Source organism: Antechinus flavipes, chromosome 2 (assembly GCF_016432865.1).
Source record: "Antechinus flavipes isolate AdamAnt ecotype Samford, QLD, Australia chromosome 2, AdamAnt_v2, whole genome shotgun sequence".
NCBI classification, from domain to species: domain Eukaryota; kingdom Metazoa; phylum Chordata; class Mammalia; order Dasyuromorphia; family Dasyuridae; genus Antechinus; species Antechinus flavipes.
The window spans coordinates 595312486-595329601 of record NC_067399.1 but is presented as its reverse complement, the minus strand read 5'-3'; the positions used below and the strand labels follow the sequence as shown (position 1 = coordinate 595329601).

At 34.7% G+C, this 17116-nt stretch overlaps 1 protein-coding gene across 1 annotated transcript in view; it reads right to left on the bottom strand.

The window, feature by feature from the left end:
- ATRNL1 (attractin like 1) overlaps window positions 1-17116 on the bottom strand; it is a 1270304-nt gene that overhangs the window by 129987 nt on the left and 1123201 nt on the right. The window contains exon 28 of the mRNA XM_051981495.1: window positions 11627-11741. Coding sequence (XP_051837455.1) covers window positions 11627-11741 — 115 coding nt within the window. The remainder of the gene's footprint in view (window positions 1-11626; window positions 11742-17116) is intronic.

The following is a 17116-nucleotide window of genomic DNA, read 5'->3' as shown; positions in this document are numbered from 1 at the left end:
ACAGATGAACCTCATAGAAGTGATTAAAAAGGCTCTCACAAGGGAGCTAGAAGAAAAATGGGGAAAGCAGAGTGAGGCTTGGCAAAAGGAGAAGGAAGCTTGGGAAAAGGAGAGGGAGGCTTGGCAAAAGAGCCTGGAGAAGTCAGTTAAAGAGAGAGTGGATAAAGAAGTAAAATCCTTGAAAAATAGGATTAGTGAACTGGAAACAGAAAACAGCTCTCTAAAAAACAAAATTGGCGAAATGGAAAAAAATTCCACAGAACAAAAGAACTCAATTGGACAATTAGAGAAAGATTTTAAAAAAGTGAGTGAAGAGAATACTTCACTGAAAATCAGAATTGAACAAGTGGAATTGAATGACTCGAGGAGACAAGAAGAATCAGTCAAGCAAATCCAAAAAAATCAAACAATGGAGAAAAATGTGAAATACCTTCTGGGGAAGACAACAGACCTGGAAAACAGATCCAGGAGAGACAATCTGAGAATCATTGGACTCCCAGAAAAACATGATGAAAAAAAGAGCCTGGACACTGTCTTCCAGGAAATTATCAAAGAGAACTGCCCAGAAGTCATAGGAACAGAGGAAAAAATAAACATTGAAAGGATTCATCGATCACCCACTGAAAGGGATCCTAAAATCAAAACACCAAGGAATATAGTGGCCAAATGCCAGAACCCTCAGATGAAAGAAAAAATATTGCAAGCGGCTAGAAAAACCCAATTCAAGTATCAAGGAGCCACAATAAGGATCACCCAGGATCTGGCAGCATCCACATTAAAAGATCGAAGGGCCTGGAATATGATATTCCGAAAGGCTAAGGAACTTGGTATGCAACCAAAAATAACTTACCCAGCGAGAATGAGCATCTTTTTCCAGGGAAGAAGATGGACATTCAACGAAGTAAGCGAATTTCATCTATTTCTGATGAAAAAACCAGAACTTAACAAAAAGTTTGATCTACAAATATAGAACTCAAGAGAAATCTAAAAAGGTAAAGATTAATCTTGGGAACTATATTTTGACTATATAGATGTATAAAGAATACATGTATACCTTGTTCTAGAAATTGATGTGGAAAGGACATTGTACCAGAAAAAGGGTAAAGTGGGGGTAGTACATCTCATGAAGAGGCATAGGAAACCTATTATATCTGAGAGAAAGAATGGAGGGGGATGAATATAGTGGGTATCTTACTGCCTTCAGAATTGGCTTTAAGTGAAAAATCTTAAGACATATTCAATCTATGGTGAAACTTCTCCCATCTCATTGAAAAGTGAGAAGGGAAAAGTGGAAAGGGAAGGAATAAGCTAAGCGGAAGGGAATACGGGAACTGGGAGGGAAAGGGGTAAGATAGGGGGAGGAACTCTAAGGCGGGGGGAGGGACACTAAAAAGGGAGGGCTGTGAGAAGCAAGGGGTGCTCACAAGCTTAATACTTGGAAGGGGGGAAAGGGGAAAGAAGGGAGGAAAGCATAAACCGGGGTTAACAAGATGGCAAGTAATACAGAATTGGTCATTCTAACCATAAATGTGAACGGGGTAAACTCCCCCATAAAGAGGAAGCGGTTAGCAGAATGGATTAAAAGCCAGAATCCTACAATATGTTGTTTACAGGAAATACACCTGAAGCGGGGAGATACATGCAGGTTAAAGGTAAAAGGTTGGAGCAAAATCTACTATGCTTCAGGTGAAGTCAAAAAAGCAGGGGTAGCCATCCTGATCTCAGATCAAGCTAAAGCAAAAATTGACCTAATTAAAAGAGATAAGGAAGGGCACTATATCTTGCTAAAGGGTAGCATGGATAATGAAGCACTATCTATATTAAACATATATGCACCAAGTGGGGTAGCATCTAAATTCTTAAAAGAGAAACTAAGAGAGCTGCAAGAAGAAATAGACAGTAAAACTATAATAGTGGGAGATCTTAACCTTGCACTCTCAGAATTAGATAAATCAAACCAGAAAATAAATAAGAAAGAAGTCAAAGAGGTAAACAGAATACTAGAAAAGCTAGATATGATAGATCTCTGGAGAAAATGTAATGGAGACAGAAAGGAATACACTTTCTTTTCAGCAGTTCATGGAACCTATACAAAAATTGACCATATATTAGGACATAAAAACCTCAAACTCAAATGTAGTAAGGCAGAAATAGTAAATGCATCCTTTTCAGACCACGATGCAATGAAAATTACATTCAACAAAAAAGCAGGGGGAAGTAGACCAAAAAATAATTGGAAACTAAATAATCTCATACTAAAGAATGATTGGGTAAAACAGCAAATCATAGACATAATTAATAACTTCACCCAAGAAAACGATAATAATGAGACATCATACCAAAATGTATGGGATGCAGCCAAAGCGGTAATAAGGGGAAATTTCATATCTCTAGAGGCCTATTTGTATAAAATAGAGAAAGAGAAGGTCAATGAATTGGGTTTGCAATTAAAAATGCTAGAAAAGGAACAAATTAAAAACCCCCAGTCAAACACTAAACTTGAAATTCTAAAAGTAAAAGGTGAGATCAATAAAATTGAAAGTAAAAAAACTATTGAATTGATTAATAAAACTAAGAGTTGGTTCTATGAAAAAACCAACAAAATAGACAAACCCTTAGTAAATCTGATTAAAAAAAGGAAAGAGGAAAATCAAATTGTTAGTCTTAAAAATGAAAAGGGAGAACTCACCACTAACGAAGAGGAAATTAGAGCAATAATTAGGAGTTACTTTGCCCAACTTTATGCCAATAAATTCGACAACTTAAATGAAATAGAAAAATACCTCCAAAAATACAGCTTGCCCAAACTAACAGAGGAAGAAGTAAATATCCTAAACAGTCCCATCTCAGAAAAAGAAATAGAACAAACTATCAATCAACTCCCTAAGAAAAAATCCCCAGGACCAGATGGATTTACATGTGAATTCTACCAAACATTTAAAGAACAATTAACTCCAATGTTATATAAACTATTTGAAAAAATAGGGATTGAAGGAGTCCTACCAAACTCCTTTTATGACACAGATATGGTACTGATACCTAAACCAGGTAGGCTGAAAACAGAGAAAGAAAATTATAGACCAATCTCCCTAATGAATATTGATGCTAAAATCTTAAATAAAATATTAGCAAAAAGATTACAGAAAATTGTCACCAGGATAATACACTATGACCAAGTAGGATTTATACCAGGAATGCAGGGCTGGTTCAATATTAGGAAAACTATTAGCATAATTGACTATATCAATAACCAAACAAACAAAAACCACATGATCATCTCAATAGATGCAGAAAAAGCATTTGATAAAATCCAACATCCATTCCTAATAAAAACACTTGAGAGCATAGGAATAAATGGACTTTTCCTTAAAATAGTCAGGAGCATATATTTAAAACCATCAGTAAGCATCATATGCAATGGGGAAAAACTGGAACCTTTCCCAGTAAGATCTGGAGTGAAGCAAGGTTGCCCACTATCACCATTATTATTTAATATCGTATTAGAAACACTAGCCTCGGCAATAAGAGTCGAGAAAGATATAAAAGGAATTAGAGTAGGCAATGAGGAAACCAAACTATCACTCTTTGCAGATGATATGATGGTATACCTAGAGAACCCCAGAGATTCTACCAAAAAGCTATTGGAAATAATTCATAATTTTAGCAAAGTAGCTGGCTACAAAATAAATCCCCATAAATCCTCAGCATTTTTATACATCACCAACAAAACCCAACAGCAAGAGATACAAAGAGAAATTCCATTCAGAATAACTGTTGATACCACAAAATATTTGGGAATCTATCTACCAAAGGAAAGTCAGGAATTATATGAGCAAAATTATAAAAAAGTCTCCACACAAATAAAGTCAGACTTAAATAATTGGAAAAATATTAAGTGCTCTTGGATTGGCTGAGCGAACATAATAAAGATGACAATACTCCCTAAACTAATCTATTTATTTAGTGCTATACCAATCAGACTTCCAAGAAAATATTTTATTGATCTAGAAAAAATAACAACAAAATTCATATGGAACAATAAAAAGTCGAGAATCTCAAGGGAACTAATGAAAAAAAAATCAAATGAAGGTGGCCTAGCTGTACCTGATCTAAAATTATATTATAAAGCAGCAGTCACCAAAACCATTTTGTATTGGCTAAGAAATAGATTAGTGGATCAGTGGAAAAGGCTAGGCTCACAAGACAGAATAGTCAATTATAGCAATCTAGTGTTTGACAAACCCAAAGCCCCTAACTTCTGGGAAAAGAATTCATTATTTGATAAAAACTGCTGGGATAATTGGAAATTAGTATGGCAGAAATTAGGCATGGACCCACACTTAACACCATATACCAAGATAAGATCAAAATGGGTCTATGACCTAGGCATAAAGAACGAGATTATAAATAAATTAGAGGAACATAGAATAGTTTATCTCTCAGACTTGTGGAGGAGAAAGAAATTTGTGACCAAAGATGAACTAGAGACCATTACTGATCACAGAATAGAAAATTTCGATTACATCAAATTAAAAAGCCTTTGTACAAATAAAACTAATGCAAACAAGATTAGAAGGGAAGCAACAAACTGGGAAAACATTTTCACAGTTAAAGGTTCTGATAAAGGCCTCATTTCCAAAATATATAGAGAACTGACTCAAATTTATAAGAAATCAAGCCATTCTCCAATTGATAAATGGTCAAAGGATATGAACAGACAATTTTCAGAGGATGAGATTGAAACTATTACCACTCATATGAAAGAGTGTTCCAAATCATTATTGATCAGAGAAATGCAAATTAAGACAACTCTGAGATACCACTACACACCTGTCAGATTGGCTAAGATGACAGGAAAAAATAATGATGAATGTTGGAGGGGATGCGGGAAAACTGGGACACTAATGCATTGTTGGTGGAGTTGTGAACGAATCCAACCATTCTGGAGAGCAATCTGGAATTATGCCCAAAAAATTATCAAAATGTGCATATCCTTTGATCCAGCAGTGTTTCTATTGGGCTTATATCCCAAAGAAATACTAAAGAAGGGAAAGGGACCTGTATGTGCCAAAATGTTTGTAGCAGCCCTGTTTGTAGTGGCTAGAAAATGGAAAATGAATGGATGCCCATCAATTGGAGAATGGCTGGGTAAATTGTGGTATATGAATGTTATGGAATATTATTGTTCTGTAAGAAATGACCAGCAGGATGAATACAGAGAGGCTTGGAGAGACCTACATGAACTGATGCTAAGTGAAATGAGCAGAACCAGGAGATCATTATACACTTCGACAACGATATTGTATGAGGACATATTTTGATGGAAGTGGATTTCTTTGACAAAGAGACCTGAGTATCAATTGATAAATGACGGACAAAAGCAGCTACACCCAAAGAAAGAACACTGGGAAACGAATGTGAACTATCTGCATTTTTGTTTTTCTTCCCGGATTATTTATACCTTCTGAATCCAATTCTCCCTACGCAACAAGAGAACTGTTCGGTTCTGCAAACATATATTGTATCTAGGATATACTGCAACATATCCAACATATAAAGGACTGCTTGCCATCTAGGGGAGGGGGTGGAGGGAGGGAGGGGAAAAAAAAATCGGAACAGAAATGAGTGTCAATATAATGTAATTATTAAATAAAAAATTAAAAAAAAAATTCCAAGCTGTTAAAAATTTGCAACCAAAAGAAGAAGTATCCATTTCTTTTGCTTCATTCTTATGCTATAGTCAGAGTGCAGTAACTGAGAGCAAAACTATTTTATCCATGAAGTATATTTCTGGCCTTTCTTACCCAAACTTTTGTGTTTTTAACTCATGACATCGAAGAAAAAGCATGATCTCCCTTTTTGCAAAACTTAGAAGGGAAATGGGGAATAGAAATATTTGAAAAGTATTTTCTTGCCTGTGTAATGGTAATCAGAAACTGCATTTTATTGAAATTATCTTACAGAAGCAATGTTTTCAAATGAGATAATATAAATTCCAAATAATTCAACAGATCTGTAGAAACAATTTATGTTTCAAATCCATAGTTTAAGAAGCTTTTTTTAGAATGGCATTTTAGTGGGGAGTAAAGGGTGGAATGGGGGAGAGGGTGCTGAGGAGGGCTAAGTGACTTGCCCAGAGTCATTGATTACACAAATGTAATAAGTAAGTGAGATAAGAATGAATACAGATCCCTGACTTGAGGACTGATGCTCTAACCAAAGTGACCCCTTGCTGACATAGATAGCATCCTTTGAGCGAAGGCTTTGGAGCCCATCCCAGATCCTTGTTTGCCCGAACTTTATTTGATAACAACAATTCACCTACTGACCATAAAATAACTTAGGATAATTTATTTTCACACATTCAAATTTCAAAATGATATTTGAACCAAACATGATTATTTGTACATTGAACAAGATGAGGGAGCTAAACATCTTTGTTTCTTTTATTAAGATAAAAAAAAAAACTAGATAGATGGTGGTCATTAATTAACATGCTGAGTATTTATTATATATTATACACTAGGATACAGGCAGATTCTTGCAAAAGCATAAGATAAAGATCTCATAATCATAGAATCAGAAGAACACTGAGTTAGAGATGGAGAGGATTTCCCAGATCAACTGGTCCAACCTCCTCTTTTTACAGAAAGAATATTGAAACATGGAAAGATTAAGTGATTTCCCAAGGTCACACGACAAAGAATAGAACTTTGAGTAGAAGTCAAATTGTTCTTAACATATTTTACTTAAGTTGATTATTACTATGTAGTCAACTGAGTACTTTTTTCTTTTACAAACCTTGGATCATGTTTTATCAAAGTCTTCATTTTATGGTATCTATTCAAATATGAACATTTATATGAAATGGAAAATAAGCATCCTCTTCTTTACAAACATACTACTATCTGATCTGTTTAACAAAACATTCTGAAGGTGATGATGATATTAGTAATGTTCTCTCTGGAGATGCTACTAGATTTCCAAAGGAAAAAAATGGGAGATTTAGAGAGCTTGAGAATTTTCCTATCCATATAAAATATATCTCATCAAGATTAGTTTTAGCTTAACAGACATCCAGTCCAATCCAAGCTTTTATTAAATACCTACAACAAGCAAGACATAAGTTTTTGGGAGTGTGTGTGTGTGTGTGTGTGTGTGTGTGTGTGTGTGTGTGTTGTATGGGCTGAGTGAATAATTCTGTTTCTTTTGTGTTTTGACAATAGAGGTTCAAATATGGATATCAGGAAACAACTAGGGCTTTTTTTTTTTTTTCTTTCTTTCAAATGGTACAATGACCATTTAAATAATAAGAGATAACATAATGCAGTGGAAAAAGTAATGGGTTTGGAGGGTGAGTAGTCAAGTTCCAATTCTCCCTCTACTATCTATTCAAGTGATCATAAGTAAAGTTGCTCTAAATGAACTTTAAGGTGCCTGATAGCACTAAATCCATGATCCTACAATCAGCAATATATAACCAAGGACTGTCATTCTGGACGAAGTCTTTTTCAGAAAAGAATGTATGTTTGATTGATACTAATTAGTGTACCTTCACTATACAATCTATAATTCTCCCCAAATGGCACTATAGTCTAATAATACATTACCTAAAAAGAGGTAGAATTAACCAGTTAATAAGGCTTGGAAAATGTGAAGTAGCCAAATAACTGCATTGTTATTCTGCTCATTTTCATTTGTCAGAATTTTAAAGGTGAAGGAGACAGAGTATTGGCAATCGTCTTCCCTCTCTACAGCAGTGAATTGTATTGTCAGGGGTCTAGAAGAACTTGGATGCATATAACACAGACCTGTTTTCATTAATGGAAGTGTTTGCTTTGGATCCTATCCCAGTTTTAAAACAACATTTCCATTAGCTGAGCACAGTATCTACAATTATCTATTTTATCTGACCAGGGCAAAATCACTCTAGATGCTGTGCCCAGTTTTATAAAATGGTGCTGAAAGGAGAACAGTAGGGGACCCATTCAGATAAAAAGCAAATCCATCTCTTTTGGACCACTAACAATTGGTCTGCTTGTATACAAGTACCTGTAATAAATACCAACAAAGATTATGAATGCATCCATAGTCCTTTGCTCTGATTCAGTAAAGTCCCTCCTCTGATAACAATATCCCTATATATAATATATTTGAATATATATATATATATATATAATATATATTTGAATATAAAATTCAAAATTTTAGACCCTTTTTTTGAGGTTTCATATTTTCATATCTCTTATGGTAGTATTATATAGAACAGAGAAATATAGGAAGAAGGTCAAAACAAAGGAAAACACAGCATAAAATTCTAGTAAGGGAAGGAGGTATAGGCAGGATGATGAGATCATCATCAATTACCTTTATTGGAAACCTTCCTGGAACACAGCTTTCTATTGCATGCTTAGAAATTAAAGGGTAAAGAAAATTGATTTTAAAAAGTCCTTGCCCTCAAAACGCATGCATTTCATTAAAGTTGGCTAGGGAAAGCAATCAGGAAATAGAGTAAAAGCAAAAAAGAACCAAAGAGAAAATGGCATGCCTCCAGATATAAAAACAAGGGCATGCCATGCTTGACTTTTGATTGAAGTCCAGCTACATAGTCAATGCTAATGAAAACCTATGAACATAAATAAAGGATGTATTCCACCAGATCTCCATCATGATATTGATAATTTAAGGACATCAAACAGTTGATTTTTATTAGTCTCCAACCATTAAAAAAATCTGTTCTTGAGGCAGAGGCAAGATGGTGGAGTAAAGGCAAGAACTTACCCAACCTCTCCCCCAAACGGCTCCAAATTCCTTTAAATAATAACTCTAAACAAATTTTAGAACATCCCCCAAAATGGCGGAGAACATTTTCCAGCAATGTAGAAGCTCAGCAGAAAAGGTCTGTGACACTAGTGTGGAAGTTCCAAAGCAGGCTATGCTGGTACAGCCTCAGACTCAGACCCAGCCTGGCCCAGGCTGACCTCTGAATCAGGGTGATACTGGTGGCTTCCAGACTTCTCAGCCCAGAGACGCCAAAGAGGGCCTGGAAGGTCAGCAGGGAAGATCTGTGGAATGAGACCCAATCCCAGCTCAGGCCAGTCCAGTCCCAGCTCCAGCCCAGACCCCAGCTTCAGTGAGGGAGGATTTCCGAATCATCAGCAGTGCTGGAGGCTTCTGGCCCTCTCAGCTCAGGGACATCAGGGAGATCTTGAAAGATCAATGGAAAGAGTCTGGTGTGTAGTCCCAGCTCAGCCTGGGTCAGCGGGACCCCAGTCCTGGTGAGCGCACTAGATCTTACAGCTACCATGGGGCAGGGACACACCCAAGAGCTCCAGGGCAGAAAAGGGTGCTAGTGGTCAGATTCCTAGAAGGACCTCTGAAAACAGCTGCACAAAACCTCTGAGGCTCCATCATGGAAACAGAGCCCTACTTTAACACAGAGTTATATAACACAGTAATATTCTAGGAACATGAGCAGAAAAAAAAAATTGGTCAGGAACATTATTATGATGACAAGGAAGACCTGTTTGGTCACACTCAGATGATAAAGTCAGAGTTCCAAAGCCTCCAAGAAAAATAAGAATTAGGTTCAGGCCATGGAAGAGCTCAAAAGGGACTTTGAAAAAAAAAAAAAAACAGAAGAAAATGTGAAATATCTCATTGGAAAAATAACTGACCTGGAAAACAGATCCAGGAGAGATGATTTTAAAATTATTGATCTACCTGAAAGTCATGATCAAAAAAAGAGCCTGCACATCATCTTTCAAGAACTAGAGGATAAAACAGAAATAGAAAGAATCCACCAATTACCTCCTGAAAGAGATCCCAAAATAAAAACTCTCAGGACTATTATAGCCAAATTCTGTAACTCCCAGATAAAAGAGAAAATATTGTAAGCATCCAGAAAGAAATAATTCAAGTATAGTGGAATCATAGTCAGGATAACACAAGATTTAGCAACTTCTACATTAAAGGACTGGAGGGCTTGGAATAAGAAATTCCAGAGAGCAATGGAGCTCAGATTGCAATCAAGAATCACCCACCCAGCAAAACTGAGTATAATTCTTAAGAACAATTTAATGAAACATTCAATGAAACAAAGGATTTTGAAGTATTTGTGATGAAAAGACCAGAGCTGAATGGAAAATTTGATTTTTCAAATATAGAATTCTGGAGAAGCATAAAGAGGTAGTCAGGAAAGTGAAATCATAAGGGACTTAATAAGGTTTATCTGTTTACATTCCTACATGGGAAGATGATATTTGTAACTTATTAGAAAGTTCTCATTATTGTGGCAGAGACTATATATAGGCAAAAGGCATGAGTGTGACTTAGTATGAAGGGATAATATCTTTTTTAATGATGAAATTAAGGATTGAGAGAGGAATGTACTGGAAAGGGAGAAGTGGAATGGTGCAAATTATCTGCCATAAAAAAAGGAGATAAGAAAAAGTTTTTACAGTGGAGGGAAAGAAGAGGAGGAAAGGGGAGTGAATCTTATTCTCATCAGAATTGGCTCAAATAGGAAATAACATACATATTCAATAGAGGTATAGAAATCTATGCTATTCTGCAGGAAAATAGGAGGGAAATGTTATATGGGAAGGGGGAAGGATAATAAAAGAGAGGGCATATTGGGGGAGGGAGTGCTCAGTAGCAAAACAGGGACATGATGAAAGGAAAGAGAATAAATGATGGGAAATACAATTAGTACTAGTAATTGTTTTTAAAAAGTGAAGCAAGTTTCTCTGATGGAATATTATTGTTCTCTGGAAAATGAGCAGGATGCTCACAGAAAACAAAAACAGAAGCCAAAAAACAAAAAAAAAAAACAAGCAAACCTGGAAAGTCCTCCATGAACAAAGTGAAATATATTGTATACACAGTAATAGCAATGTTTTGGGATGACCAACTCTAAATGACTTTATTATTTTCAGTAGTGTAATCATCCACCCCTACTCTGTAGGACTTATGTTGAATAATCCTATCTATATCCAGAGAAGGAGTCTGAATATAGGTCAAAGCAAAACATTCTTTATTACTCTCTCCATCTCTCTATTTTTAACTTAATTTTTCTTGAGGGTTTTTATTTTTCTATGTTTCCTTTTACAACTTGACTTTTATGAAAATGTTTTGCATAACTTCACATGTAGTTTCTAAATTGTGTATGAGGTTAAGGAAGAGAACCTAGAACTCAAAAATATTTTTTAAAAATCTAAAATCTTAAAAAAATATAAAATTTTGTATTGAATATAACTGAGGAAAAGATTAAATAAATAATAAATAAATAACATTTAAAAAAATCTATTCTTGGATAGGGGTCTTATAGATATGCTTGCACATTTAGTGCAAGCAAAAATGCAAATATGTACCCAATGGTGAAAAAGGTCTTATTCTGATTAAGAAGTCCTATGTTCTGAGCTTCTCTGAGACATTTCTGTTCCTTCTCATTTGTGTCAAGAAGTTTTGTACTCTAGATTCAAGAGAATTTTTTTTAAACATACAGCACTCAGTGTAATGAAGAGAATATTCTATTAGTTTGGAAGCTAAGGGGGAAGTAAATTGGATAAGGCAGACTGCCTATATTATTCAGCACTTACTTGGAACATATTAATGCCCATCTTACCTGATTGACCAGGGGGTGGGACACCTGATGGTCCTCTTGGAAGACAGAGAAATACAGTCAGAACTGCTGCTTTGTTTCCTGCGCATGGTTCTATGGCAATTGGTTTGGGTGCACCCTGGAAAAGAAGATTTCTTTTAATCATGTATCATTATCATATAAAATATACATATATTTATTTATTAAGCCAGTATAGTATAGTATAGTAACAAAAAGGCTGGACTTGAAGCCAGGAGGATCTGGATTTAAATACTGCCTTTAACACTTACTATGTGACCCTGGGTATGTCATGTAACTTCTCTCTCAGTTTTCTAATCTAGAGAATGGGTGCAATGCAATGCTTGCACCTAACTAGTAAGGGTATTGTGAGGCTCAAATGACATCATCATCATCCATTAGCTGGTGCTTTATATGTACTGCTTTCAGGTTTGCAAAACTTTTTACATGTTTTCTCATTTAACCATCTCTAACAGTCTACAAGACAGATGCTATCATTATTTCCATTGCAGAGTTGAGCAGGTTGAAGCTGAGCAAAGGGCTTGCCCAGAGTAAGATAGCAAGAAAGTTTCTGAAGCAGGATTTGTAGTCTGGTCTTCATATTCCCTTCTCCTGCACTCTCTTTCCCCAAGACTTAGATGCGACCACATAACTCATATAATACATGCAAAGTATTTGGCAAAACTTGGGGTGTTTTGTAATTGCCATTCCTGATTATTCTTTTAACCTTTATAAGATTTTAGAATTTTTCTTATATATTCAGCCTGTAGTCTCAGTTGGATTCTTTTTACATAGGGTTCTGTTGTCTACTTCTTTGCATTCATAGCCCCAGTACAGTGTCAAGTGCACAGCAGGTAATAAATAAATATTTGTTAAATTAATTTTACTATACTCCATGTGTATTTAGTTGAGCTACAAATTGATGCGAGTAAGTGATTTCCCTCCATTCTCTTCTTTAGCCGGTGACATACTGAACAACACCTCTTATCTAATTAAATGATCACAAGTCTAAAGGACTCTGTTGGCAGGTTTTTATGGCAATTTATTCAGTGACATACATATTTAATAACTCCCCAAATGCATTTATATTAAGAATATGCCTGCAGGAATCAAGGGGATTGCATGGATGTCTTCCCATTGAAACACCAAAGGAATCATGGGTTAAATACAATACCACCTTCCTTGCTGTGAGGGTATAATTTTAGCTTAGAGATGGTGATTGAGGTAATACTATTCAAGTTACTCTGCATGAATTACCCTAGGGAGAAATATCAAAGTCACATCTTTGGCTCAAGACAAAATTAGGCACAAGAAGAAAATGATTTTGCTTTAATTACTGGGATTAATGACTTGTTTAGATTTCTCCACTGATGCTAACTGACCTGTTCAGAAGAAACTTGGCTACACAGGGCTATTCACCAATATCTGTTAAGACTGCTGCAGTTTCCAGAAAATTTAACAAAGGAGACATTAAAAATAAAATATGTCTTTCTTCATGTAAAATTTAGACTGAAATTTTTGGTGACAATAGTTTTATGTGGTTATAAAAGGATGTTCCTTTATAGCAGCATAAATCTCAGGTTTTAAAAATTATCATTATGCAGACACAGTTTTGGAGTTTTTAAGATAAAGGCCAGTGACCAGTAAAGAATTGCAGGACATAAAAAATTTTCTGAGAAAATGTGAGGTCTGTAACTACCATGGCTTACATTTTATATTAAACAAAGTATAGGTATTTTAATAATCTGAGCAACAAGTGTTTAATCTTTAGTAGCTTAGTTTTTTAAATATTTAGTTCAGAATTAGAATAAAATTATATTTCTTCTTTTATAATGTATGAGTATGCATATGTATTTGGAAGATATATTTGTCACAATCTGAGGCAAAAAAGAGAACACATTGTTTTGAATCATAATTAAGCCTTATAATTACATGAAAAATCATATATAACTGTCAACTAAATAAAAGGGGATAATATATTATTAAAAGAAAATATATGATAATAATTTCAAATGAATGTAAAAATATAATTAATTCGAGTTTTGCTGTTTTAGGGCCAGGAATGTTTCATTTTTTCTTTGTTTCCCAAAACCTATCACATTGTTTGACACATATAAGGCACTTAATAAACGCTTAAAAACTGAATAACAAACGTATTTGTGGATGACTTGAGAATTCTCTTATACTATTGATGTTCTCTTTGTGTTACAGTCTTTTGTGTGTGGTAAAGTATAAGCTCTGTGGGAGGATGGTGATTTATTTTAGCATAAGTTTCTAGTTGAGATGTTTGTGCATAGAAAGCACATTTAATAATCATTTGCTGAGTTACACCAAATGCCCTTGATATGGAAAAGTAATCACTGATTCTACTTAATCAGACATTATTAATAAACAATAACTTGTTATTTCTACCTTCACGTAGCACTGAATACCATATTTGAAATAATAATGCTATTCATACACATGTGACATAGTGATTAGGACCAATTGTATGTGTTCCCTCTTTGTCCCCTACAAGGTATGGACCTTTGTCTGAAGGCTACTTCCTGGGATGCTAAGAGTACCCTTCTGATTGGTTCTCAATAACTAGGACTACTTCCAAGAGGAATGGACTCTAGTTGGGAACCACTTCTTCCCCATTAGAATATGACCTCCTTAAGAACAGAGATTATTCCTTGTAGAATAATCTGCGCTCATAGTTCCAATGACTAATACAAAGCTTTACAAATTCTGCATTTTTAAATAGGCAATTAGGAGAGAACATTGGACCTGGTATAAGGAAAACCTGGATTCAAATCTGGCCTCAGACATTTACTAGATGTGTGCACTCCTGTGCAAGTCACTTAATTCTGTTTGCCTCCATTTTTTCATCTGTAAAATGAGCTGGAGAATCAAATGGCACATCACTCCAGTATCTTTGCAAAGAAAATCCCAAATGGGTCAGGAAGAGTTGGACATGATTGAGATTGACTTAACAGCAAAAACAGTAATTAAAAGCAAACTGAGATAGCTCAACATTTTTGTTTTCTGTGAACATGCTTTTTAATCCCTTGGAATTCAGATTGTTTGGGATGTGATCATAATATTTCTCCCATTTTTATTCCTAGAGAGCTTCCTATGCCTGTCCATATACTGAGAGGAATTCATAGATCTTGAGTTCTTCCTGGTTGCCTTCTCCTTTTTTTGTTTCTCTCTTCTGAGACCCGGTCAGAAATTAGTACGAGTGAACTAATTCAGAAGGAACTTTCTAAGCAAGTTCAAGCGTTTTCAATTTCTTGAGAAACTGAATTTTCCCTAGTTTGAATCAGGTACTGATCGCCTAGAAGTGAATCTCTTTAAAAGAGATTATCAATTAGAAAGGTATCAAAGTTTTAGAGATGGAAAATGCCTTAGAGGTCACGGAATCCAGCACTTACATTTTGCAAATGAGGAAGTAAGGCCCTCAAAAGCATAAGTGACTTGATCAGGATCATAAGTGACCTTGAAAAAATAATTTGCAAAACTAGGATATTAAAGCAGATTCTTGCTCCCAAAGTTCAGCTGCTTCCTATCCTCCAGCTGAAGGAATACTGTAATGGAAGGTGATGGAGGACAAAAGGGAGGTAGAAAGATATTTATTCCCCAATACCTTATAGTGTCTTTATATCTTGAGAATAGTCTAATTGGAGTGTTTTACATTCTGAATTTGTTCATGGATCTCTGAGAGCATTTTATGTTTTAAGCATTAATACGTAATATTTGTGTTGTGCTTTCAAAACCTATTGGAATTTAGATGCCCTGTTATCCATATTTGACAATCTAGAGAAGAGACATACCTAAGTTTCTTTGAGAGATGATTCTAGGTGGAAGCATCAAACAAACAAATAAACTAAAATTCTGACCCACTGGAGGCCAGTTCCTGGGATATCATAGATACATGTGAGCCTAGGGACTTTGGGGATAGAGAAGAAAAGCAGGATGAGGCTGTTGCTAAATACAGATAAATAAAAATAAATAATATTAATGACTAAAATCAAAGCCACACAATTTGATTGTTATAAACAAACAAACAAACAAAAAAAAACCCTGAGAAATAAAAATCCCTCCATGTTTAGGAGACTTGGAACAACAAATATGGCAATGTAGCAAGTTGTATGTAATTTCTCAACCTAATTTCATATTTAAAAAAATTTGAAATAAAGGATTTTAAAATATTGAATATTTTATTCACATCAAGAGAAAGAACTAATAGAGGTTGAATGCAGATTAAAGGATATATATATATATATATATATATATGTTTACTTTCTTTCTTTGTCTTCTTTTTTTTTTTTTTTTTTTTTTTTTGCAGCGAGGGCAGGGTTATATGTTTATGTGTCTTCTTTCACACCATGCTAATAATAGAAATATGTTGTACATGATTGCACATGCAAACCTATATCAAATTGTTTACCATTTCAGGGAGCGGGAAATGTAGTGGGGAGGAGAAAATAGAGGAAGAGAGGGAGAGAATTTTGAACTCAAAATATTAAAAAAATGAATGTTAAAAATTGTCTGTAATTGGGAAAAATAAAATATTAAAAAAGAAAAAATATGACTATTGATCAACTTTTTCTTTATGTACAAGAGAAAAGGTGATAGAGGAAAAATGTGACAAATAGCCTATTATACTTACTTAAAAGCGAAAAATTTAGAGGCAGCAAAACTCTTTGCAATATATCAACAATTGAAATGGCCATCAAGTGGACGAGTAAAATGTTGTAGTCCTGGGAAGGTCAATAACTAAGAAACTCTTGGCAGCCACTTTAACTAGATTCCCTTTAACAAGATTTAACAAGATTCCCTTCAAGATAATTATGTGATGTGTACCTATTGTTATATAGATCGTATTTACTTTTAGCTAACAAAATTTTCATAAATGAAAATTAACAAAAGAAATATTATCTGCTAATTACAATTAAAAAGTAATTAGTACTTTTCTATTTCGAGCTCTTCCTTAATTAGTGTTATTCAGGGGTTGAAAGTATTTTACAGAATTTTAATACCAAAAGCCATTTTTTATCATTTAATTTTGCAACAGAAAAGTATAGAAAGAAAAATAACATTTTGATAACTCGAGGTTTATTGATTAATAAAAACAATATGATCATGAATCAAGTTCATTTCACAATGATATAACCTGCTTGCTGAAATGTGTGATTATCATGCATTTTCCATGGTTGCCTTTGAAGGTGATAGGTTTGCCTGCAGCACTTAGCAACCAGGCTCTGCTCTTAAGCATTGTCAGGTCTGGTGAGCAGAAAAACAGCCAGTATTAAACCGTGCCAGAAAGAATCAATGACAATTTTACAATTAGTAGCCTTTGTATTAAGCATAAATTTCTTTTACAAAGCACTTACTCAGTTCATTTTGGTGGAATATGGGTTTTATTTTATTTTGTTAATAACCAGGATTTTATTTTCATATCCTCTTTTTTGGCATATAAAATATGCTTAAACAATGTGAGTATGGATTTCA